Raw genomic sequence first — 23,796 nt, 5'->3', positions numbered from 1 at the left:
TTTTCTTGATAACAAACAAAATACGAGAAATTCCATACCTTTGGCCTCTTTTCTTATTTCAATAATCAATTTCATTATTTATTTTTCTATCATCATGAGGTTCTTCATTTCATTATTTATTTTTCTATGGTCATGAGTCTCTTCATTTTTGTATCATTAATTTCAAATTTTTAAATTTCAGATTTTGATTTTCACAGTTATCACTTTAGTGTGAGAGTTAACATAGCTCTGTTTGGATTAGTTAATTTTTAAAGTGTTTTTGATATATTTTACTATAATAATATATGTGAAAAACTTTTATAGCAGATGAGGTTGTTTTTGACGTTTTTGGTGATTTTGAGTTTTTTTTTTTTTTGTATTTTTGGTGTTTTGGAGATTATTTTTGATATTTTTATAATTATTTTTATTTATCTATCCATTTGGATTAGCTGTTTTTGGGGGTATTTTTGAAAAATTTTGCTGTAACAGAGTTTTTAGATTATATTTTGATATATTTTCAAAAAATATTTTAAAATATTTAAAAGTAGAAGAATTTCTTCAATATATTTTGAGATATTTTTTAAAATAAAAAAATTAAACTAATTTTTAGATTACCTTTTAAAGTACTTTTTAAAAATTTTTATTGTATTTAAAAAACACTCCCATCCAAGCAGAATATTGATATGAAAATCTAGAAAACATTTTTGTGTCCATAAAATGTAGATGTGTACTCACGAGTAGAGTATTCATGCCTCGTTTCACCGGGCAACTAAAACTGCCTTAACTTTTTCTTTATTGTGAAACTACTTGTGACTTATTTGGGTTTAGAGGGATCGTTTCCTATAGAAGGTATATTCACTTGCTATCTATAATTCTTATAGGAGACTTTCTTTAACCTTTTTACACAATTTTCTTTGACTTTGCGTCTGTTCTATTTTTGCTTTTCTACTTCATTTGTTTTGGGTCCTGTTCAGCACATAAAAATTAATGAATATCTAAACTTGGAATGATTCAGCAATATTTATATGTAATCTATTTCAATTAATAGCTCCTAAATGTGAACTTTATTGATGTGGAGCAAATTGCAAAGCATCTTATTTGTTTTTCCTTTTACCTTCGCAAGCATGGGATTAGAGGGTAACTTAATTCACATATCCAAAGTTTGTTTACATTTTAATAATTGCCTATGGACTTAAGAAAAGAAAAAAAAAAGGGCAAATTATATTTTACATTTTTGTACATAACCTCCTTATGGTTTCAAAAGCTATACATAACCCCCTCATGGTTTGGATTAAAGTGTCAAAGTGACGGAACTAATCATTCGTAATAGAATCTTTAAAAATGTCGAAATTACAATTCTTTAAAATTTAAAATGACTGAAGTGATGAAAGTATATAAATATAATATACATGATGCACTAATCCCATATGATTTTATATTTTATCATATAACATCCTTATAGTTTAATATTTACCATATAACCCCCTTATGGTTTTCAAATATACACATAACCCCCATTGTGGTTAATAAATAATTTTCAACTTTACATAGAAGCATTTTTGACATTTTAGGTGATTCCATTATGAATTACAGATTTCGTTACTTTGACACTTTAATCCAAACCACGAGAGAATTGTATAAAGTTTTTAAAACCATAGGGGGATTATGTATAAAAAAATACTAAACTATATGGGGGTAAAGTGTAATTTGCCAAAAAAAATCGCCAGTGGGCTAACAAGTGAGTAGTTGCTTGAAAGATGATAATTAGTTAATTTTTTTTTTTTTTTTTGTAGTTGTGAGAGATGTTGCATATGCCAAAATTATAAAGCATAGATATACAGAAAAGATAAAATTGTTGGACCGCAATCTGCCCATTCTAATTGGATCATCTTCTTGCTGCAAATTTCAAGCAACTGGAAAAATTGGAGTTTCTTGACTTGAGCTATAATCTATTTTCTGGTTCCTTGTCCTTTAAAGGTACGCATATCCAGTTTGAGATAAAGGTGTATATAGTTGAACTGGGATACGTTTTTTTTTTTTTTTTTTACAAAAAAAAAAATTACAGTCCTAGAATAAGCTAGATGCGAAATAATTTTCTTCGGATCCTGTCACATGATTTGAAGTATAACCATTATTTTCTCTTTCTATTTCAAGATTATAAGGATAGGACATAACTATCTGTATACTTTTCCCTATTTCTATAATTTGATGTTATATTATGTCCAAATTCCAATAAGAAAATAAATTCCTAAAAATTAACAAATTTGCCTAAATTTCTAGATTAGCTGTACATTAGAATTATCCATTCGTTTTAGGTGGTTTAATTAACTTTCAATTGCAAAATGGAACATGAATAAAATGTGGGAGTTCTATTTGTGACTCTAGAAGGTTCAGTTATTTAATTTTTCTTTCATTTTAATTTAGAAATCCATTCACTAACTACCAAAGAAAAATCAAGTACATTTTTTTTCCTTTTCTGATCTTATGTTAAATATCAATACTTAATATTATAAGGGCTATTTGGTTTATGAAGTTACAGATCTAGTAATGAATTCAAAATGTTAATTTTCAGGATAAAGTGAATCACCAATCACCAAACCTTCTAAAATCTAATTTAGCTTACTGTAGTGTTTTTCAGGATATGTCAACTGAGCTGCTAAACTCCTAAAAACAATTAATTGGTTGTTCTATTTATTTTTTTTCAATTAAAAAGAGACAAAAATTACGGCATGTGAATTGCACATTAATTTGGAACATTTTCATCACTACATATATGAAAATAAAAAATTGTACTAATGAGAATTTAGAAAAGTTTACTGATTGTTGACGTGCTTTATTAGAAAACATTTTGGAAATTAAATAAAAAAGTAAAAAACTATATTAGCAAAACATTATGAAACAGGTGGTCCTTGCACTCCAAAATCTTTCGAGAAATAATAGAAAGAAAATAACTTGATTCATAAAAAAAGTAGAGAAATAAAATATACAAAAAAAATGTCACTGCAAAATTTTACGAAAATATTATATTGGCCAACAAGTAAAGAAAAATATAAAGCAGAATTTCTTCGAAAAGAAAGAAATTTAGCATTTCCTAATTCTTTTATGAGACTTTCTTTGACTTACGTGAAGATAGACAGTTCACACCACATTTACAAATTGTTTCTCATATGCACATACAAAAAACATACTTTTCCTTTTAGCATGCAGATTATTAGTGTAAAAAACTAATATTTAAAAAGTTAATATAATACAAAAGTGAAATGTAATATTACTATTCAACTATATAATTAAAAACAAAATAAAATATTTTAATTTAGCGCTCGAATTTAGCTGGTTATCAAACATATTTCACTTTATGAAATTTAGTAAATTTAGGTTTCAATTAAGTTTTAGTTTTCAGGTTTTAGTTTTTAGTTTTTAGTTTTATCAAACGTCCCCTTTGTCTACCATACAACTTTTTACTACCAAATGACAAAGCTGCCCCTGCAGAGTGTGCAGCTCACATGCAATGAATTTCGTCCTTTTTGGCTGTTCAATGGATCAATTGACGTGAAAAAAATAGTATAGTGGATTAAATAAGACTTTGAAAATATTGTCGACCTGTGACATAATTTACCTTGTTTGAAATATACAAATTCTTATAGAATAGGGGATGGAGATGCAACAATAGTTATGTAATTTTGATATATCCAAAACTATAATACTAACATAAAGTTTTGAACTGCAGAATTGAAGCTGGAGAACTTGAAGGTACTCAATCTTGAAGATACAAAATTTAACGAACTCTCAGACATTGAGGATTTAACTTCTCTCAAAGCCTTATCTTTGCGCCGTATCGGTATTAATGATTCCTCCGTCCTTCAAGGTAATAAGATAGGCTGTGAAAGGCTCGGTTGCTTGCATGAAGTTGCTATTTACTTTTCAAATGTTGAGCTAGAACGGATGAAATTTGAAAACCAACATTTCAATTTTTTTGCGTGTAACATATGATTTCATGGTTTCTGAATTGGCTATATATTGACAAGTCATACCTAGCATCAACTATTACTGTATGAAAAGCTTACAATGCACTTGTTTTTTGGACAGGAATTTGCAGTTTGAAGAATCTCGATGAACTTCACCTGAGTGACAATAATTTTTACGGGCCAACTCCTATGTGCTTCAGAAACTTGACGTCTCTTCGAGTTCTTGATCTCTCCAACAATATTCTCAGAGGAAACATCCCTGCAGCTCTCATTACTCCTCTCGTACACCTTGAGTATCTATCTCTCTCTGGCAACCTTTTTGGAGGTTCTTTTTCTTTCAATTCTTTGGGCAACCATTCAAAGCTTCAGGGGTTCGAACTTGGACCTTTGAACAATGATTCACATGTCGACACTGAGGATCTTGCTCTGCCCCCACCATTTCAGCTAAAGGTTCTCTATTTATCTGGCTGCAACTTGAATAATCAGACTCGAAAAATCCCAAGTTTCCTGCTCTATCAGAAAGAAATGCAAATTCTTGATCTGTCTTCCAATAAGTTAGTCGGCCAGATTCCTACTTGGCTTCTGCAAAATAATACAAACTTTAAAGTTCTTGTTCTAAAGGATAACTCTTTTACGGGTCCGTTTCTTGTGGATGATTCTCCGGAAATATATCTAAGGCGATTAGACATCTCAAACAATGACGTCAGTGGTAAGGTTCCCCAAAATATCGGCTTATCTTTTCCAACTCTGTGGTACTTGAATTTGTCAGGAAATTCATTTGAAGCCAATATTCCCGGGTCATTGGGAAACTTGACAGAGGCACTATCAATTGATTTGTCCCACAACATGTTTTCAGGGGAGGTGCCAGGTCAAATTGGAACTGGATGTTTAGCTCTTACTATGTTTGTATTGTCTTATAATAATTTGCATGGCAATTTTCCTTCTGGGTCCACGAACTTAACAAGCCTAGAATTCCTTCACTTGGATAATAACCATTTTATTGGGAGCATTTCACATGGATTATCTCGTTCTCCAAGTTTATATTTGCTGGATATTTCAAACAATTCTTTTCAAGGCAAAATTCCCAGTTGGATTGGAAATTTTTCATCATTGGAGGCTCTTGACATGTCAGCCAACTTGCTAGAAGGTAGCTTACCAGATGCTATATGCAAACTTCGGACTCTTACATTTTTAGACCTCTCCAAAAATCAGTTGATCGGACCTTTACCAGCCTGCTCCGAGCTTACGTCATTGAAGTTCATCCACCTGCATCACAACATGATCTCAGGGCCCATCTCAAACATGCTGTCTGGGAGCTTCAATTTGATGACACTCGATTTGGGTTACAACAAGCTGTCTGGCGGTATACCACACTATATTGGTAAACTTAAAGAGCTCAGGGTTCTTCTACTGGGGGGAAATGAATTGCTTGGTCATATTCCTTTGCACTTATGTCAGCTGCAGAATGTGACAATTATGGATCTTTCTCAGAATAAGTTTTCTGGGCCACTGCCTACATGCTTCAACAACATTTCTTTTGGCAGAGGGCAGTTCTCCACAGATGCATTTTTTGCCTATGACCAGCCTTTTAGTAGTATTGAATTCGTCATAAACCTTCCTTTTTTGGCCATGGAGATATACTCGAGTGAGTATTCTATAACTACTTTTCCGAGCAAGAAAAAGTGATATTCACAACAAAAAGTAGAAGCGAACACTATGCAGGGAATATATTGAATTTCATGTCTGGACTTGATCTGTCATGTAACCAATTGATTGGAGTGATTCCTCCTGAATTTGGTGATCTCAGACATATCCGGGCATTAAATTTATCCCACAACTGCTTGCAAGGATCTATTCCCTCAAGACTTTCCATGTTGAACCAAATAGAGAGCTTGGATCTTTCTTACAATGATTTGAGTGGTGAAATACCTTCAGAGCTAGCATCATTGACTACCTTGTCCATCTTCAATGTGTCATTCAATGACTTGTCGGGCAGGGTGCCTGATACATGGCAGTTTGCAAACTTTGACGAAAGCAATTATAGAGGAAATCCAGGTCTCTGTGGGCCATTGCTCAAGAGAAGTTGTAACCCCTTTGCTCCACACCCTGAAAATGTTGGTGATCAAGACATAGAAGTTGATGGTGCAATTGATGTGGCAGCATTCGCTTGGAGCTTTTTTGCTTCATATATGGTGATCGTGATTTCATTAGTGGTAATTCTTTGTGTTAGCCCTTATTATAGAAGAGCATGGTCTTTTTATATTGATTATTGGGTCCTATCTAGATTCTACGAGTATTACAGGTCTCGGTCTCGTTCTTCAGAGAAAAAACAAACATGGAAAGTGTTTAATTGGAACATGAGAAGGAAATGAATTGGTCCTAGTTACTCTATTGGGATTCTCAAATTTGGAAAAAGATCCAATGTATTTGCAAGTATTAAAAGAGGAACTATATGAGGTGAAATTCTGAAGTCCAATATATTTTGCACTAGAGTTTTTTTTTCCTCATATTTGCGGTTTAATTTTCTTTATTTGCACAATTACTATTTCTTTTCTGAATAGCCATAATTTTTTTGCCTAATTAATGTATGAAGATGAAGATTAGAGCGGCTTTGGATAATTTTTAATTGGTCAAAAGCAAATGAATGATCAAGTTGCGATTTTGCAATACAAATAGCCAAATTGAACGGTCGCTCAACTTTTTGTTTTCCTTTTTCTAGCAACGTAGGGAGAGGAGAGGGGGATTAAAACTCAAAACCTTTATATTTTGGGATTTTAACCTTAGTCACTAGATGATTAATAAAAATGTGGCACAGCAAGGAAATAATTTTTTATTTCTTGATTTATTAGATTAATTAACTTGTAAAATTTGGAAATATTTCACTAATTATTTTTTTACAAAAAAAATCGTATCAATATGAAAATTAGAGCAGTTCAAACTATTTCTAACTTGATAAAATGGGTTAACTGAAATCGAATCTGTGTCCACCCCTAGTTCTTATTATGTAGTAGATACCACGCGTAACAGAAAAGACAAACAGGAAAGAAGAATGGCGTGGATGAGCACAAAATTCTGATTTTGAAATGAGAAATAAAATATCCTTCAGTCATTGGTGGTTGGACCCAAGTCAACGTCCCAACCAGACCCGAGTCAACGTTCAATCACTTTGATTGATTTTGCATATATATATATATATATATATGTACTTTATTATGGATTAACTTTTTATATACAGACAGTGTAGTGATTTTTTTACATTAGCAGTTTTGGATGAATATCACATGTGCATGATTTGAATTTTGAATTTAAATTTATGTTACGTGACATGATCTAAATTTATTAATATAAAAAAATATTATACATAGACAATGCATAGAAAAATTATCCCCTGTAATATAGTGGGTTGACATCACAAGCGTTGGTGCAATTATGGGCAATTGCGAGAGAGATTAGTTAGTCAAGTAAGACTTATTTAACCATTAAACTTTACTATAATTCTATACACTTGGGGGTGCCCACGCATCGTGAGGGTGTTTAATGCCTGTAGCTAGAGAGGATTTTCATTAGACAAATAATAGTACATTCTCGAAAGAAGGTAAATTCTGTAGTGTATTCGCATATTTCAAAGACAGGTGTGGAAAGTAAATTATATGGCAAAGAAGTTGGCACGTAGCAACCTGACATGTACGGAGATGAAGGGAATGTTTCTAAAAAAGTAAGTGGTGACCTATAACCGCGGTGAATGTAGCGTACGGCAAATGTTGGAAATGTATTGGGGTGAAACGGAATTAACATAAATATAATGGGGTAAGGAGTAAAAAAAAACCCGTTAACTTTATTAAAACAACCCCAATTTTCAACTCTTTCGTCCATAATAACAACGCAGTACCCATATTGGAATGCATTTTAGAATAAATAGCCAACTCTTTATGGCTTTCCTGCACTACAACTAAAGATTACATCCATTTTGGATTGGTCAATCTTATATTCAAACGGGTGTCCCAGTTTAAAAGTTTCAGCTCCCCTTGGCTTTCTTCCATTACAACAACATAATACCGAAGGTGGCATAAAGACAGACTGATTTATCGGATAAAAAGAAATTAAACCCGTTGGTGAGTAAAAGACCAGCTCTTTGTGCCTTTCAACCATTACAGTGACAGAGTACCCAACGTGCCTTAAATACAAATGTTGGGTAATGGGATGTAATTTAGTTAAAACGATTGTCTTATAAACGACCTGCTGTTTACGGCTTTCGTCCATCACACGTTCAGGAGAACCCAATTTCGTAGAATACAAATTTTTTGATCGGAAAGCATAAAAATTAACAGCCGGTGTCGGTTCTGTTGTATAAAACATCGAAGAAAAAGAGAAAGCACTACTAAACAAAGCCATGCTGGGGCCACCGAAGAGGAAGCGTATTAGGTACTAAACACACAGCCATGTTGGGGCCCGCAGTGATGCGTGTTTTTGAAGACAGGTGGTGACGTGGGAATCGAAGGCAAAAATTTGGTAAAGAAGAAGTCAAGGCGGAATAGACAGAGGTGGTGTCTACTGGCGAAAATTTATTCGAAGGCGGTGACGGTAGATATATGTGAGGAAGGCCCTTGCGAAACTGTGGTGACAGAATGCAGCGGCGTGGAACAGAAGCAGAGAAATCAAAGGTGAGTACTTTTTTGAGTTTTTCCATAACTTTGAAAAATGGAGTAAAATAACGAGTAAAACACATGTACGTCTACTAGGGTGATTTCTACAGTTCTTGTAAGAGGCAATGATAGAGGAATAAGGAATACGAATTACGGGGTGTAAGACCCTGCGTCTTCGAACGAAGATGTAACGAAACCAGGAAATTATCGCAGTTTATTTGTGCACGGAGCTTTGTGTACGTACGTAGGAAATGTTGGTCCTCTAATTTGTATTAAATAGTGTAAAGGAAATTAAGCAGAAATGAGTGAAGACGTGAAGAAGACGTTGTAACAGGACTAAAGTCTTAAAATAGAGTGATTTGGATGGCCGTGTGGACATCGATAATGGCCCCCATACTGCATTGCCCATGGTTATGTGAAAAGAATTAAAGAAACACACAGTAGAGGTTGAGTTTGTTGGTGTTAATGAAAATGCATGTCGATAGTGGTATTTTGTGCTAAAGGTTGATATAATTGCATCAGCCACACTTATAAAAACTGTGTATATGAATGTTAGAGTAATGTTTGTCGTCTGCATTTTGTGAAAGTTGTGAGGTAAAGTATGGTTTGTTAAGTGAAATGATCGTGTATATATGTTTTGTTCCATTAGTAGACGATTAGTATTTATGTTACAAACGAAAGCATATGGGGAGGCTGAAAAAAAAATGTTAAGCGACCATGGTTAGAAAAAGCATTGAACAACCACACAGGAGTTGTAAGTATGGGGCAGGATAGGGTGCTTAAAACTCATGACATGGTGCAGGAAACAGAGAAGGGAAAAATGGGGATGGATGGTTGCGGCAGGTTAATGTCATTTGACCTTAACCAAGAACCTGAGTGTGACCGAGACACATGCAGTGAAGAAAGCGGTGGTTCAATAGGAGGACACGAAGATGAGGAGGCAGATGAATTGGTGGGCGCAATAGGCATGGATGACGTAATGAAATTAACATTTGACACGGAAGAAGAAGCTGGGGAATTTTATAATTTGTATGCGAAACTAAGCGAATTTGGGATTCGTAAAAGTAATGCCAAACGAGATGAAAATGGCATTTCAAGATTTAGAAAATGGGTATGTTGCTGTGAAGGTTATAGGAATGAAAAGTGGTTTAATTATGAAGACCGAAAAAGAGAAGCAAAAGCAAACACAAGGACCGGGTGTGGGGCTTGCTTTCGCGTGAAATATGACACAGAATCGGTAAAGTATGTGGTGACACGTTTCATTATGGAGCACAATCACCCACTGGCATCAGAGGCAAGTGTGCAACACCTTAGGTCGCATAGAAAAGTGAGCGATGCAGAATATGCGCAGGCAAAAAGTCTAAAGTTGGTTGGGGCCAGAATATGCCAGATAATGAAACATTTTGTTATCAAAGCCGGAGGGTATAGTAACGTGGGATTTTGCATTAAGGATCTGTATAACCGAATGGACGAGAAACGTAGAAAAGATATTTTTAATGGCGATGCAGAAGGGGCACTTGGGTTCTTGGCAGCGAAGAAGGATGCCGATGACATGTTCTTTTATAAATATGATGTAGATAACGAAGGAAGATTGGCAAGGTTGTTTTGGGCAGATTCTAAATCTCGTGTGGACTTCAGTGTATTTGGAGATGTATTGGTGTTTGATACAACATACAAAACAAATAAATACCGCAAGCCACTAGTTGTACTTGCAGGGGTAAACAACCATTTGAACAGTACTATTTTCGGCTGTGCACTGTTATCAGATGAGAGGATTGAAACATATGAATGGGTGCTAAGTACATTTGTAGAGGCTATGAAAGGTAGAAAGCCAGTAGCAGTGATGACAGATGGGGACAGTGCAATGCGAAGAGCGATAAAGAATCTTCTCCTTGATGCTTGTCACAGGCTATGTTCGTGGCACTTGCATAGGAATGCACGGAGTAATATTCGCTGCGAGGAGTTTAATAACAGGTTGTATGACCTGATGGCGAGAACGTTTAGCACTCTTGAGTTTGAGGATCGCTGGGCTAGGTTAGTTAATGAATGTGGGGTGGTAGAGAATGAGTGGGTGAAGAAGTTGTACCGTAGGAGAAGGTTATGGGCAGAGGCCTATTTACGCGGTCATTTTTTTGCAGGTATGAGAAGCACTCAAAGGTGTGAGAAAATGAATGCTTTTTTGAATGAGTACTTGAATGAAAAAATGCGACTATATGAATTCGTTAGAAGTTTTGATTTGGCAATAGCATGGCTTCGACATACTGAGAGCAAAGCAGTTCACACAAGCGAAACACAAAACCAGTGTTAACCACAATCCTGCCCGAATTAGAGGGGAGCGCAGCGGAGGTGTTTACAAGGAATGTGTTCTTCATGGTGAGAAAGCATTTGAACAGGCAGAGACTTCTAATTTCTGAGGGCTGGAGCGAGGATGGAGGGAGTCGTACATATTATTACTCGAAATATGGTGGACACGAAATTAGTTGGAGGGTGGTTTATGATAGGTCAATGGAGAAGCTAATCTGCTCTTGCATGAAATTCGAGTCAAAGGTGATTCCTTGTGCTTACATGTTTCACGTGATGGTGGTAGAAGGAATGAACAGGATCCCAGAAGCATGCATTTCGAAGCGGTGGACAAAGGGAGTTTACAGTACTAATAATGGAATGAAAGCATTTGTTGCAGACGAACAGCTGACACAAATGGCCAGATATGACACTTTAAAGTCGAGCTGTAATAGTATGTGTTACTATGCGTCCTACATGGATGATGCGTTTAATGACCTGCAGCAGATGTTTGACAAGCATTCTGTGGATCTAAAGGAGAAGTGGATTGAAAGGGGATATGGGGGAGACGGATTTGCAATGGATTCAAGAGTGATGAACGATAGAAGTAGAAGAACATTCAGGCTGTTAGATCCCAGGGTGTCCCGGTGTAAAGGTGATCACAAGCATGAAGAAACAAAGAAGAAAAGAAAGTGTGGTCATTGCAGGTACTATCGAAAATGCATACGTAGTTATAAGCAATTTGTTAATTGATAAAATACATGAAGTGGACAGTGAAGGTAATAATTATTATGTGGGTATTTTTGAACAGTAGCAAATAAACACATAATTGAAAGTGCATACAAAGTATACAAAGTTATTGGCAGTGCAACAAAGTAGAAGTGGTGTAATGTTAGCAATGTACTTAGTTGACGTGGTTACTTGCAGTCACAAATGATTTAACATGTGATATATGGGTTGAAGATTGCAGGCAGGCCACAACCAACGAACATGCCCATACAAAAAGAATTCGCACAACACAGCAGTTGATGATGATCATATGGAAAATTGTTTGGATGAATCGCAGGAAAAATCATTTGAAATTGGTACGGGGTGGAGCGACTGAGGCGAATGGAGAGGACAAGCATTTGCACCACAAGCATGCGGTAGCGGTGGAAGGGACACGGGTGACCAACAAAGAAATCCAGGAGAAAGATGAGGCACAACTGTTGTGATGGTTCGGTTTGCAGTTACGCAATAAATAAGGCAGGTTTTGGTGGAGTAGAGGTGCAAGAGTATTGAAGGTTGCTAACTAGGTCTAGATGGGTAAGTCACTGTAGTTCCACCGAAGGCGTCATGCACAGAAGGATCACAAAATGCATCACTGTCATGGTTGCGTCGTAAGCATTGTTGTAGCAAATAGTGCTGCTGCAGTTGGTTAATAGGAGAGAGTAAGTAGTTGACAAATTGTGTATTACGGTCCTTTTTTGTAAATAGGAAATTAAGTGGAAGCGTATGTTGCACAAAATCTCTTCGTGGGATAGACGTTTTCCGAAGTGGCTACTTGGGAATCATGTTTAGTTGCCCAGGTTTTGTAAACTGGTGCCTTACGCTGGTGCTATAAACTGCTTTACGATATGGGCTGTTTGTTCGTCTTCTTGCTATCCTAACCAATGACCATAAGGTCCAATGCCTTTTGTTTTGCCCATCGTTCCATTCTGGTGTAGGAACAGTAACTTTTGTTTCTCACCATCTATTTTCATTGCTCACAATGCTTATGCGTCTCTTCAGTGCACCAATGACAATGGTATTATATATGTATTATATATGTATATTAATTTATGCAATATAATTAATATTATGAATTATACTAATAATTATACATATCTACTAATAGAAATTATTAATTAGTTCGAATAAGTTTAAGAATACATTTGTACTAACTTATTTAATTAGCCAATAACTATCAGTTACGATTAATATTTTTACATCATTTGTACATTTCCATTGGAGTTTACTATTTTACGTAACTTGTTGGCACACGATTAATGAATTTCTTATTATAACAATTATGCAATGTCCGCGTCATGTCCGTAATCTAAATTGCTATTAACATGTAGAAAAAATTTCACATGTTTACTGACACTCCATCCGAACAACTTTGATACCTCTGATGCTTTTTTGGTGACATAGTTAAACAAAAATTGGTATACCCTGTTGGAACAATCCACTTAGGTAGCAATGCTTCGTCAGCCTCCCTCACACGAATTACTGTACAACTGTGTGGAAGTTGGAACACACTAATTACTGTACAACTGTGTGGAAACTTGAACTCATGATATAATGTTGGAGTTGCATTCATACAAAAGGCTTTTCTGTCATGATATAAATAAGTCCGAAAAATGTAATGCAGTAAGTATGATAGATTTATAGTAACAACAACTAGCATTTAAATTGTTTTGTTGTAAATATTTAATTTCACTGCAAACTTCAATTGCAGGTGAAGAACAATGTTGGATAGACGAAAAATAAGAAGAGGACAATAAATTAGTTCTGGGAAATTGACGGTGACAAATTTTCTATCCAAGCAGTGAAACGGTACAAATTTAGAGAAACAAGTTCAACGTTACCAATTATCTGTGAACTGTTAACATTTTCCGTGCTGGGTGTTCAAATTTTAAATTGTATTAGAAGTAGACAACAGACGTGGCGATTGCTCACAGCTCGGCTTTGTTGCTGGGGACTCCCAACTAGTTTGCATGCTCATTCCTCCGGCTACACAACCTTGTTTGCGGTTATGGGCCATGGGTGCCCAGTCTTTGGTATTATGAATTCCCTGACATTCGTGAGCTTTGGCTCTACCAAGGTCTTCCGTAAATTTCTCCGTCCCGGCACTTGTGTTCGGACGCTTAGAAAGACAGGATTCCCAGCCACCAATTCCACCGCGAAGGCAGCGTTTCCCTGCCCCCTTTTGGAGCTTCAATGCACTTTCCAAAATTACCTGTATTTGATGTAGCCTTTGGTCCACCACTTGTGAGTTGTCCGACACATTGGATGCCAAACGAAATATTTCTGCACTTTTTTCTAAGACTTTCTTTCTGAGGCCCATGCACTGAACAAGCAGGTCCTCGTACCAGTGTCTAGGCACCTAAGCGGAAACAACACAGATGGCTGTATTAATTTTACACAAATTGCTAAAATTAAATGCCGAGTGAAGTACAGGGCGAAGAATGCCATACCACATCACCAACAGCACATGGAAGAGGCAACCCTATTACATCGCCACCAACTCTGTGAATGCCCTCCTGCTGCAGTGATCCATCAGTTTGTATGCACAACACAGACCAGGGAGGGTAATTAATTGGATGTTTCAGTGACGGTGTTGTAGCCGCACTTAGTGGCAACTGGTTACATATATGAATTACGCACTCCTTCCCACTGGGTGGCAACGTGGAGCAAGTCATTGGTTTCATTAGCCTGCTGCGCAGAAACTCGTCATACATAGCATATGGAGGGGGATGTGGGTATAGGCTTGCAATGGGCAGTCCATGAAGCACATCATGTAGCGTGTTTCCCGAAATTGTATCAGCGCTGTACATATCTGATGGCCGATCGGGAAGTTGCTTTGCACATACACCTGCATACACCTGCCTAATAACCCTCTCGCCCAGGTAGTAAAATCGTCCCATGGGGCCATCCAAAAGCAATCTCGTTGCAGTTAGTTCCTTGGATTTGAGATACCGACTAGGCAATGCCATTGCAGGGAAGGGTAGCCAGTTGACCTATGACACACAATTAAGAAGCGATGTAACATTGGTTTGTTGAACAGGCCGAACAAATTCATAACAACTGTTAACACGTAGGCGGTAGAAAATGTAAGATGTCGTAAGTACGGGAACAAACGTTGTCCGGGTTAATGGTGTCAATTGCGCGGTGAAAATCTTCCACCGTAGACGGTGATTGTCGGCTGGCTCTATTACACGAGCGCCATCGCCACATTCTGGGCAATACGTCCCTCTCGTCCTGTTTCAGTTTATACGGACTTAACTGAAAAATTTCATAAGCCCAGACCTACACGTGGTTGTACAAATTATATGCAGCGTTGGAGATGAACACTAACTGCCTGAAAAGTTTATTTAACGGAACAGGGTAATGTCGAATTGACACAGAGCGAAGGCAATTGTGGACTTACCTCCCAAACGAATCTGTAGCCGCCAAGGCTTTTCGTCCGGCGTCAGGAGACGGCGGACATAAATCTGTACAAGGTTGCCATCCCCGCCCCTCCCCAGTTATAATCCCCTTTACGATCTACGTCCTCCAGCGCAGGCAGACAGCACAGGTGAATTGTTTCGGCCGTGTTGCTAAGTAAAGTGCGGCCAAGCATGTAGAGAAAGAAAGCTCTAGTTAGATGTGCCAGCTGGACGTCGTCGTTCTCGTCAATGGCCTTGTCTTTGTAGAATGACAATATATCGGTAACTCTGATGGCACCGGCAGAAGCAAAAGCTGGCACCCAACCCAATTGCTCGTTGATGTAATTGGCATTTTTCCTAACATTGTAATCCCACGGAATGGGCAACCCGCCCACTGCAACACCGGTTATACAGGTGAAGTCCAAGGGTGTCAGTGTCATCTCTCCGAAAGGCAAGTGGAACGAGTTTGTTGAGTCCCACCATCGCTCCGCAAGTGCGACAGGCAACTTCCTATCTCTATCGGCCATGGGCAAGTGGCTCAGAAAACCCCCAAACACAGCAGTAACAACTTTCGCGGCCACCTTACGAGGCAGCCTCTTCCACCACTCCATAACTTCGACTGACGACCCTCTAGGATAAATTGAATAGACTTCCTGTGCATTAATGTAGAACCAATTCAGGCAGTTATATATAAGTATAAACCAAATGAGGGCTTAGGGCAAAATAAGTACAAGTAATTGTCGACATTGATTCTGCAACATGTACCCCCTGTGCAAGGAAAATGTGTGATATGTGGGTTTTCCGATCAACCAGCAGTTCTTGCGAGTGTTCTTCATCAGGCGGTGGCCGGTACCGATGGAGCCTGCCCATCGCACGGCTTTTTCGGAGTTGGATTTTATTCCGAATATTGTGATGGCGCAGCTCTAGTTATCACAAAATCCCTGTCGCCCCACCCGCGATTATGAACAGCTTTGCCGTTAAGTGTTGCGGCTTTGTAGGTGCGTAGGCGTCTTTCTTCGCGAGAAATGTGAATTGTTAGACATTTTGGACGGCTGTCGGCAGGTTGGGCGTGCAATGGGCTTGTACCTGGTAATTAGGGTTGCAAATTGGGAAAAATGCGTTACAGTGACTGTCGGCGCGTGTGCTATGCATGATTTCATTGGCCTTGACATACATACCCTTGTCAGTTTTACTTGGACGACTAAGGAAACAGTATTGTGGGCAACCTGCGCGTCGTAAGCAATGAAATGTCTCCGAACGTTTCATTATAGCGAGGGGGAAATTTGGATCAGATTGCCATGAAATAATTTGAATTTATAAACAGAAACCGCAACCCCAAGACATTAACAGCTAAAATTGAAAAGCACCCGTAATGGATGGTGTCGCGCCCCATTTTTTGATAAGAAAAATGAATGGTTTGAGAAAGATGTTTTTGATTCAATTTTGATTGAAAAATGATTTTTGTGAGTTGAAAAAGATATGGGTCTAATATGGGACTTGAAAAAGCGACGATTTGACCCAAAAAATAGTTTTTTAAAAAAGGGTTTTTGAATGAGAAATTGGAGTCGCCACTTGGTAATGATTAAGGTGTACCAAGTCACCTAAAAAATAAATTTTAAAAGACAAAGTAGTAAAACCCTTTTAAAAACGACTCCTAGTCCACGTAAGCCAAAGAAAAAGGTTCGGGAGTCACGTTTGACAAAGGGGAAGACAAGAATAGAATCCAAGGCACCCCTTTGACCTAACCAAGGCTAGTTGCGCGACTTAACCCTACCTTTCCTAATTTTCTACCCAATGTATGAATTGCGCGTTGGATATGACTATATGAATGCAAAACGGAAAGGAAAACGCAATCCTAAATTCTACGATGTCTCTTGTGAGGCTTTTGGTCCCAAACCACAAGGATTGTGGCGGCCAACAAAGGAAAACCTCATAGAGGTCGATTAATGCAAATGAGAGTTCAAATTCAAGTGTGCAAGTGTGAAAGTGTATGAAAGATGCAAGAAATGTAAATACAAGTGTGCGAATGTATAAAAAGGTGCATGTGTGAATTTGGATGAAAAATCAAAGTATTAGTGTGTGAGTGTGTAAAGAAAGTGCACGTGTGAATTTGGATGTGTGAATTTGGATGAAAAATCAAAGTATTAGTGTGTGCAAATGAATGAAGATAGGATTATAAATATATATGTGAAATTTGAATTCTACTTGTGGAGTAAGATGAGTAAAACATAGTGAAAAATATGGATTTGAGAAATGTGGAAAAAAAGAAAAAAAAAAGGTGATTAAAAGAGCATGGAAGTGAGAAAAAATGAAAGTATGTCCCTAAGGGAATGCAACAAATTGGGTACGGGGATGACGCCTAATTTTTCGATTTTGATTTTTCCTCGGATTAGAAGGTAAAACTAGCGTGCTAAGGCTATCGAGTAGCCACACTCGCTCGTTTCTCTTATCAAGAGGGGATTTTCACACAAATGAACCCTAACTAGCATGAGATGCAAGTCCTAAAGTGAAGGGGAAGGGGTTTGAGGAACATACCAAATGATAAACTAAGGAAAAATGCGTGATATGTGGTGATCATGCACTTAATGAAAAAGGGAGAAAAAAAACCTATTGGGTCTAGCATTGGACTAGCCCATTCTATGAATTCCGACTAGCGTTGGACTAGTGGAAACGATAAAAGAAGCCACAACTAGCGTTGGGCTAGTGTTGTGACGTACATTCATCCATTCCATTCATCCATACTATGGAAAGCAAGTAGACATACCAAATACTCACAAAACATATAGCACATAGCACTTAGCATGCTCGACTAGATGCAAAATCCTAATAAAGCATTTAACATATAACACATAGGCATGCAACCATTACATTTGCTAACTAAAACAAAGGGGAAAGGGAAAATGGACCAAATTACTTGCTACGCCCTATCTATTACAAGCCAAGAGGTGTACACATACCCCATTAATAAAAATCAAAAGTAAATGAAATAAATGAAAGGAAATAGGGAGAGGCTAGGAAAGCAAGTAGACATGCAAATTTCAATTAACACATTAGTTCACATAAGAGAGAAACAAAATGGGTAAAAGAGATTATACCTCCCCGTTGGTGATACTAAGGAAGTAAACAAACTCAACTTGGCTAGAGTCACCCAAGAAAAGACTAACTTAGGCTAAAATCACCAAAAACAAAAGATTAATGCACCAATTTAGTGATAAGATATAAACTAAACAATTTGAATCCACCGAAACATCAAACTTTCCCTCAATTGCAACTCAATGAAGTCAAAACTACTTAAAGACCAAGGCAAAAGGCATGATCATCCGATCCCCAAGCATAACATCTACTAAAGACCCAAAAGCAAGCACTACTCAATCATTTGAACCTAATTGAAACATTTAAAAAACACAAAAAGTTCTCCAAGTAAATAACAAGATCCAAACAAACATTTATGGAAATTCGAAGGTCCAAGAATGAACAAGGGTCCATGAATGATTTAAACATGCATTTCGAAAACTCAATAGCAACCATTAATCAACCAAACCAAATAAAAACCAATTGAAAAATTTAAGAGCTTCAAAAGTCCCAAAACAATGAAAGGCCAAATGATGACTCAAAATACACCCACCTTAGGACCTAATGCAAGAAAAAGAAATGTAATTGGGCCATAATGCATTGCTGCAAAAGATCTCAGGGACCCAATTGATTAGTTTTTCTCAAATTTGGGTCATAGTAGAACAAGGGGAGACTTGGGGGGGTTAAGAGACAATTCTGAAATTATCCATGCATGCAAAACACGTAGAAGCCTTTCATTTCTGCGCCAATTCAGCTGCATTTCCTTCATGTTTCACTCCCAAATGCCAACTCCACATCCAATCACATACCTTAACCAAAGCTAACATCCAAAACTTTAAACTAGACAGTAAAAACATAAGTTTAACATCCCAAATCAGCAAAGACAAAGGTGGAAATCATTCAAACATTGAAGAATGAACATGCAAACATTGAAGAATGAAAACTGCTATAGCTGAAAGTGAAATCTGCTGCATTTTTACTTGCAAACTGACTCAAATTTTCTGGTTCAAATACATAACTTTGACCAAAATTAAGCAACAAACAACTTTGGCTTGAGCAACCATGATCCAAGCAAGCAAACAACCCAGAAAAACATCATATTCAGGTCTGAAATAACATGCAAGCAACAATAAAAGGTTTCTGCTTCAGCAATGTTTCCGGCCAAACAACTTTGCAGCAATTTTCTTATAAACTCAGATTCTTATCACAACCTTGATTAGATGTAATTAAACTCAACGTCACAACTTTAGACCAAGCCTACAACTAAACCCACCATCATAATCCAAACAAACAAGAAACCCAAGAAGATATCATGCAAATTTCTGGAATAAACATGCGTGCAACACTGGTTTGACAACTTCAATCATTCATTTTCCAGCAAGCATTGGATCCCAATTCAGGTATTTCAGCCAAAGTAGCACAAGACTGGACATTACCTAGACTAAACAGCCACAGCTATGGTAGTTCAAAAACAAACAAAGGCAAAAAGAAGGAAAATGCAATCTGACCGAAAAGATGAAATTGCAGCAGAAATTCTGCTGTGAACTGCGCAGCTCATTCCATGCAATTTAGGTCCGTATGAAAACTCTAACAATTTGTTATCTCATCAGCCCCAACCCACATAATCCTCACTCATTGATCGATCTGGGAGAAACCAGGCCAAACCAACGAGAACAACTACTAAATGCAGCAGGCAACTTCATTTCATTTTCTTGTTTTAAAATATTAAGCAACAGCATCCAAGAAAACTACTCATCATGTATCAGATATTTTTTCTTCAAACTAACGCTTTAACTCCACCAGACAGGGAAAAGGAACAATGGCAAAAAGAAACATCAAAAGTAAACATGATAAGGCTATGAAACAAGTTCAATAACTCAACGGCTAAAGGGTTGGACAGTTCAAGCATTTTTAGCAGAAATCTGGTTTCCTAAACTGCAATTTCTAAGCTTCATACCAACAAGCTCAAACAAATACCAAACGTCCAGCCCAAACCATCAATCAAAAATCAAATTTTGTAGTTTACGATCTTAAGAACTCTCAGACTTATAACTTCATCCGTGAAGAATCATCAGTCAATCATGGAATCAAAACGGAACCATCAGACAGCCGAAGGGAACAAACAAACGACTAAAAGAAAGCAGCTTTGGATTGTAAAACACAAGTGACATGCGAGAAAACCACTACAAAATGGTGAACCTTGCAGGTAGACTGTCTCTCCCTCGACCTCATAACCATACTCACAGGTTTCATACGAGAAGTGGCATGAACGAAAAATGGGTCGAAGATTACCTGTTCACCGCCTTCGGACTCGCAACTTCAGCCTGGGTTCGATGGTGGTATCAACGACCAAGCCTGAACCTGGGTTTTCAGCCTTGGATCTCCTTTTCCGCTTGCTCTTCCTCAGATCTCTCGATTTTTCCTCCTGATTCTTCTTCCTTGCTGTTTTCCCTTTGGCTCTCTCCTAGCTCAGTTTTCTTTCTTCCAGCCGCTACTCCAATCACTCTACTCTCTTCTGGTTCCTCACTTTCCCTTAGACCCCCAATGGTTTCTTTCTCCAGTCTCTTGTTTCTTTCCCTCCTCCTTCAGCCGTAAACTTGCTTCCCCTTTTTATTTTTCCTTAACCCCAGCCGCTATTTCCTCTCTTCTGGGTTTTTCTTTTTGCCGTTCAACCCCCTCTCCCCACCAGCTCTCTCTCTCGATTGTCCTCCCTCTTTCTTCCTAGCTCCGCCCCTTTTCTCTCTTGCTCTCAGTTCTGCCGTTCACTCCCTTCTCTCCCCAGATTTTCAGCCGTTCCTTTTTTCTCCAAAAAACCTTACGGCTGAGCCTTCTTATCCATTTTATATCCACTTCCCAATCTCCTAAACCCTCACCTCAATGGTGAGGATGAAGGCTTACCTCTCGCCTTCATATCCAGCCATCCAATGGCTGTTGAGGCTGTCCTTTGCACGCTGCAAAAAATTGCAGCGTGCATGCTGCGGTTTTTTTTTTTTTTTTTTTAACAACTTGATAATTACAGAAATGATAAAATAAAATATAAATAATAACAAAATTACATAAACCAGGTAATAATAATAATAACAAAACAAAACAAAAAAAATAATAATTTTAAACAAAAAACTAAACAAAAATGGCCATTTTTTAATTAATTTTTCAATTTTTCATTATTTTCTTTTTCTCAAAAATAACTTAATAAAAATAACTAAAGTGCCCAAAGATTGAATTTAAAGAAATAAACATATTTTTGTGAACAAATTTTCCTTTTTTCTCTTTTTTTTTTCATTTTTCCAATCCAACTAAAGCCTATTTTTTTAATTTTTCTTCTTTTTCCTCTTTTTCTTTAATTTTCTCTTTTCTCCTTTTTTTTATAATTTTTCATTTTCATTTTTCCTTCGAGAAAGCATTGAATAAAAACAAAAAGACTAAAACATATTTTTGATGTTTTCCTTTTCTTTTTTCTAAAAACTCTATGCTAATCTTAAACTTAAACGCTAAAACTAAAAACTAAAACTAAAAGTAAATAAGAATAAATAGCAAATGAAATAGGTCAACTAAAAGGGCGAAAATGAATAAAACTAAAATATCATAACAACTAATAGTGCAAAACACACAATAACGAACTAAAATGCAAGCAATCTAAAATGAAAATCATGAAATAGATGCTACATAAAATTATTCAAAATTTGGTGTCTACAGATGGTCCGGACGATAAACGAATACGGGTTAACAGAACTGCAATGACACTATGTTGACACGGGCTGTGCAACGCACAGGCACGGCCCTCTAGAACATTAGTTAAATACATACCACCTGCAGTTTTAGTGCACAATGAATAGAAATATAGGAAAAATATAAAGTATAAAAACAATTAAAATTTGCTGTGAAAAGAACTCCCCCTTATTTCATATATAAAGTTAACCCCAATTTATTATGATTTGGAAAAAGGACTTGTAACCAACATTATGTGTACGTAATGATACCAAAAAAGAAAACAAAGGAAATCCATTATGAGTGCATGATCGGTTTAAGAGCAGCATAGTTTTAATTGTAATTAAATAAACAGTTGTCATAATGTTTCAGAAATTTTAATAATTAGAAAAAATATAGAAAGGCACAAAAACCTGTGACCAGCTTCAACATCAATGAAAAAAATACAAACTTGCATATTTTTCTTTCTTTTTTGAGAGAAATAGCGAGTTAATCTATCCATTTAAATCATGTCTAATAGCATTACAAATAGATGAAAACAGTATCTAACCAAATAGTTATAGAATATGTATAGCAAGTTTAAATAAAAACATGAATTGCCATATTTGTAAATCTACATATGCAAATTCAAATTCAACAATTTGTTTGATTGCAATTATGTCTTCTTAATGAAAATAGAATTTTCTAATAATATTTTGTATAGTGACACTCTAAGCTAAAAGCCTCAATACTAACTTCCACCACCAAATGCATTCCTTTGAAAACTGCAACTGTTTTAGCTAGTCAAATCAACAAAATATTATTAACTTCTTTAGCCAAATAGTAATGACATGTCCATTTGAAGTTGCCTAACAATCATCTCAAACTCTAATTACATTATCTATCATTATGGGCAATAAAAAAGGATAAGAGTAAGTCATATAGAACCAAATACATAAGTTAAAGATTCTGAAGTCTAATTTTGCACTTTTTTTTATTTCCAAGCTATCATTTGCTAATATTAACACCATGAAAATAAACTACCTATCATGGATACAAGCTAGTAATTCAAAATGTTGAATGAAGACATATAAAATATTATCTTCACATTCTAAATTGCTAGCCCCAACAAATATTTTACACGTCATCCACAGTAACCCCAGTTTGTAAGCATTTTTCACAATTGATAAACTTTATATAAATTAAAATATAATTATCTATCCATCAATTAAGAGATTGGGTTAATTTATAATTTAATAAGCATACTTTTTTTCTTCGTGATTATCGTTTACCTTGGATTTTCATGTATTAGATTTTTTTCTCCTCTATTGTAGTACTATCACCCTATTATCAAATAACAATTAAATTAAAAAAAATAGAAATAGAATGAATCTGCCCAAATCACTCTTTTTGATACCTCTAACAATTCTTTCATTGTTAGCGTAAAAATTTTTCATGTAATCACCACTCGTCCTGTTGTGAACCTTAGTTTACTTTTTCCAAAAATAAAAATATGAAAAAGTAGTGTGGCCATCAATAAAAAATGAAAAACTAAAAAAAAGTTTCTTTAGATTTGGGCAAAATATTCACAGCATCACATACGTCTTTTGGGCAGAAAAGAAAGTTAGATGAAGAAGAAATAGGTGACAAAACCAATAAGCCAAGGTTGCTGATCAAGACGGAAAAATGACAAAAAAATATGAAATAGTGTATACCAAAAAGAGACATTAAACGTATAAGATTATGAATCATAATTTTTGGACTACGGACGAAAGGAAATTTCAAACCCATTCTTGACCTCCTTAAATGAACTCATTCATTTAGTTATGTATGGGGGAAAATGAAAGAAAGTGCATGAACTAATACAATAGAGAAAAAACAAGTTCAAATGATTAGGATGATAGGGGAAAAAACGGAGTACAAAGTAGAAAGTATATAAGAAACATGTAGTTCACGTGAGGCTTTGTTTAATTACCTTTATCTGCAATCAAAAAAGATAAA

At 36.4% G+C, this 23,796-nt stretch overlaps 3 protein-coding genes across 13 annotated transcripts; 1 reads left to right on the top strand and 2 right to left on the bottom strand.

Moving 5' to 3' along the window:
- The first annotated feature begins 9,347 nt into the window (after window positions 1-9,347).
- Window positions 9,348-10,895, top strand: LOC113714040 (protein FAR1-RELATED SEQUENCE 5-like). Its single transcript, XM_027237838.2, has one exon. It carries the CDS (start codon window positions 9,348-9,350, stop codon window positions 10,893-10,895), a length of 1,548 nt encoding a protein of 515 aa, XP_027093639.2.
- A 2,498-nt stretch (window positions 10,896-13,393) lies between these two features.
- LOC140016891 (uncharacterized) lies at window positions 13,394-20,928 on the bottom strand. Of its 11 annotated transcripts, none has more exons than XM_072071004.1 (6): window positions 20,401-20,928; window positions 18,132-18,205; window positions 15,039-15,689; window positions 14,750-14,917; window positions 14,086-14,628; window positions 13,394-13,994 (listed from the first exon to the last, which is right to left on the bottom strand). In XM_072071004.1, the coding sequence occupies exons 4-6, from the start codon at window positions 14,843-14,845 to the stop codon at window positions 13,524-13,526; spliced, it is 1,110 nt and encodes a 369-aa protein (XP_071927105.1). In that variant the 5' UTR covers window positions 14,846-14,917; window positions 15,039-15,689; window positions 18,132-18,205; window positions 20,401-20,928; the 3' UTR covers window positions 13,394-13,523. The 11 variants fall into 11 exon arrangements, with proteins under 11 accessions (XP_071927105.1, XP_071927106.1, XP_071927103.1 ...); XM_072071005.1 differs by having other exon boundaries at window positions 18,132-18,174; XM_072071002.1 differs by lacking the exons at window positions 18,132-18,205; window positions 20,401-20,928 and adding exons at window positions 15,768-16,122; window positions 16,215-17,143.
- On the bottom strand, window positions 15,081-15,906 carry LOC140016559 (protein MAIN-LIKE 2-like). The gene is made up of 2 exons (XM_072070106.1): window positions 15,802-15,906; window positions 15,081-15,689 (listed from the first exon to the last, which is right to left on the bottom strand). The coding sequence occupies exons 1-2, from the start codon at window positions 15,904-15,906 to the stop codon at window positions 15,081-15,083; spliced, it is 714 nt and encodes a 237-aa protein (XP_071926207.1).
- Window positions 20,929-23,796: the final 2,868 nt, after the last annotated feature.

This window comes from Coffea arabica, chromosome 11c, assembly GCF_036785885.1.
Source record: "Coffea arabica cultivar ET-39 chromosome 11c, Coffea Arabica ET-39 HiFi, whole genome shotgun sequence".
In the NCBI taxonomy this organism is placed as follows: Eukaryota; Viridiplantae; Streptophyta; class Magnoliopsida; order Gentianales; family Rubiaceae; genus Coffea; species Coffea arabica.
Note: the sequence above shows the minus strand (reverse complement) of the source record. Positions and strands in the feature narration are given on the sequence as shown.

What these genes read in the sequence shown, in the direction of transcription:
- LOC113714040 (XM_027237838.2), top strand. Translation starts at nt 9,348, where the DNA reads ATGGGGCAGGATAGGGTGCTTAAAACTCATGACATGGTGCAGGAAACA.
- LOC140016559 (XM_072070106.1), bottom strand. Translation starts at nt 15,906, where the DNA reads ATGGGCAGGCTCCATCGGTACCGGCCACCGCCTGATGAAGAACACTCG. An exon ending in ACATTTTCCTTGCACAGGGG is followed by an intron (nt 15,690 to 15,801) that starts GTACATGTTGCA and finishes ATTAATGCACAG; the next exon opens with GAAGTCTATTCAATTTATCC.
- LOC140016891 (XM_072071004.1), bottom strand. Translation starts at nt 14,845, where the DNA reads ATGTGGCGATGGCGCTCGTGTAATAGAGCCAGCCGACAATCACCGTCT. An exon ending in ACACCATTAACCCGGACAAC is followed by an intron (nt 14,629 to 14,749) that starts GTTTGTTCCCGT and finishes TGTGTGTCATAG; the next exon opens with GTCAACTGGCTACCCTTCCC. An exon ending in CATGTGCTGTTGGTGATGTG is followed by an intron (nt 13,995 to 14,085) that starts GTATGGCATTCT and finishes GTTTCCGCTTAG; the next exon opens with GTGCCTAGACACTGGTACGA.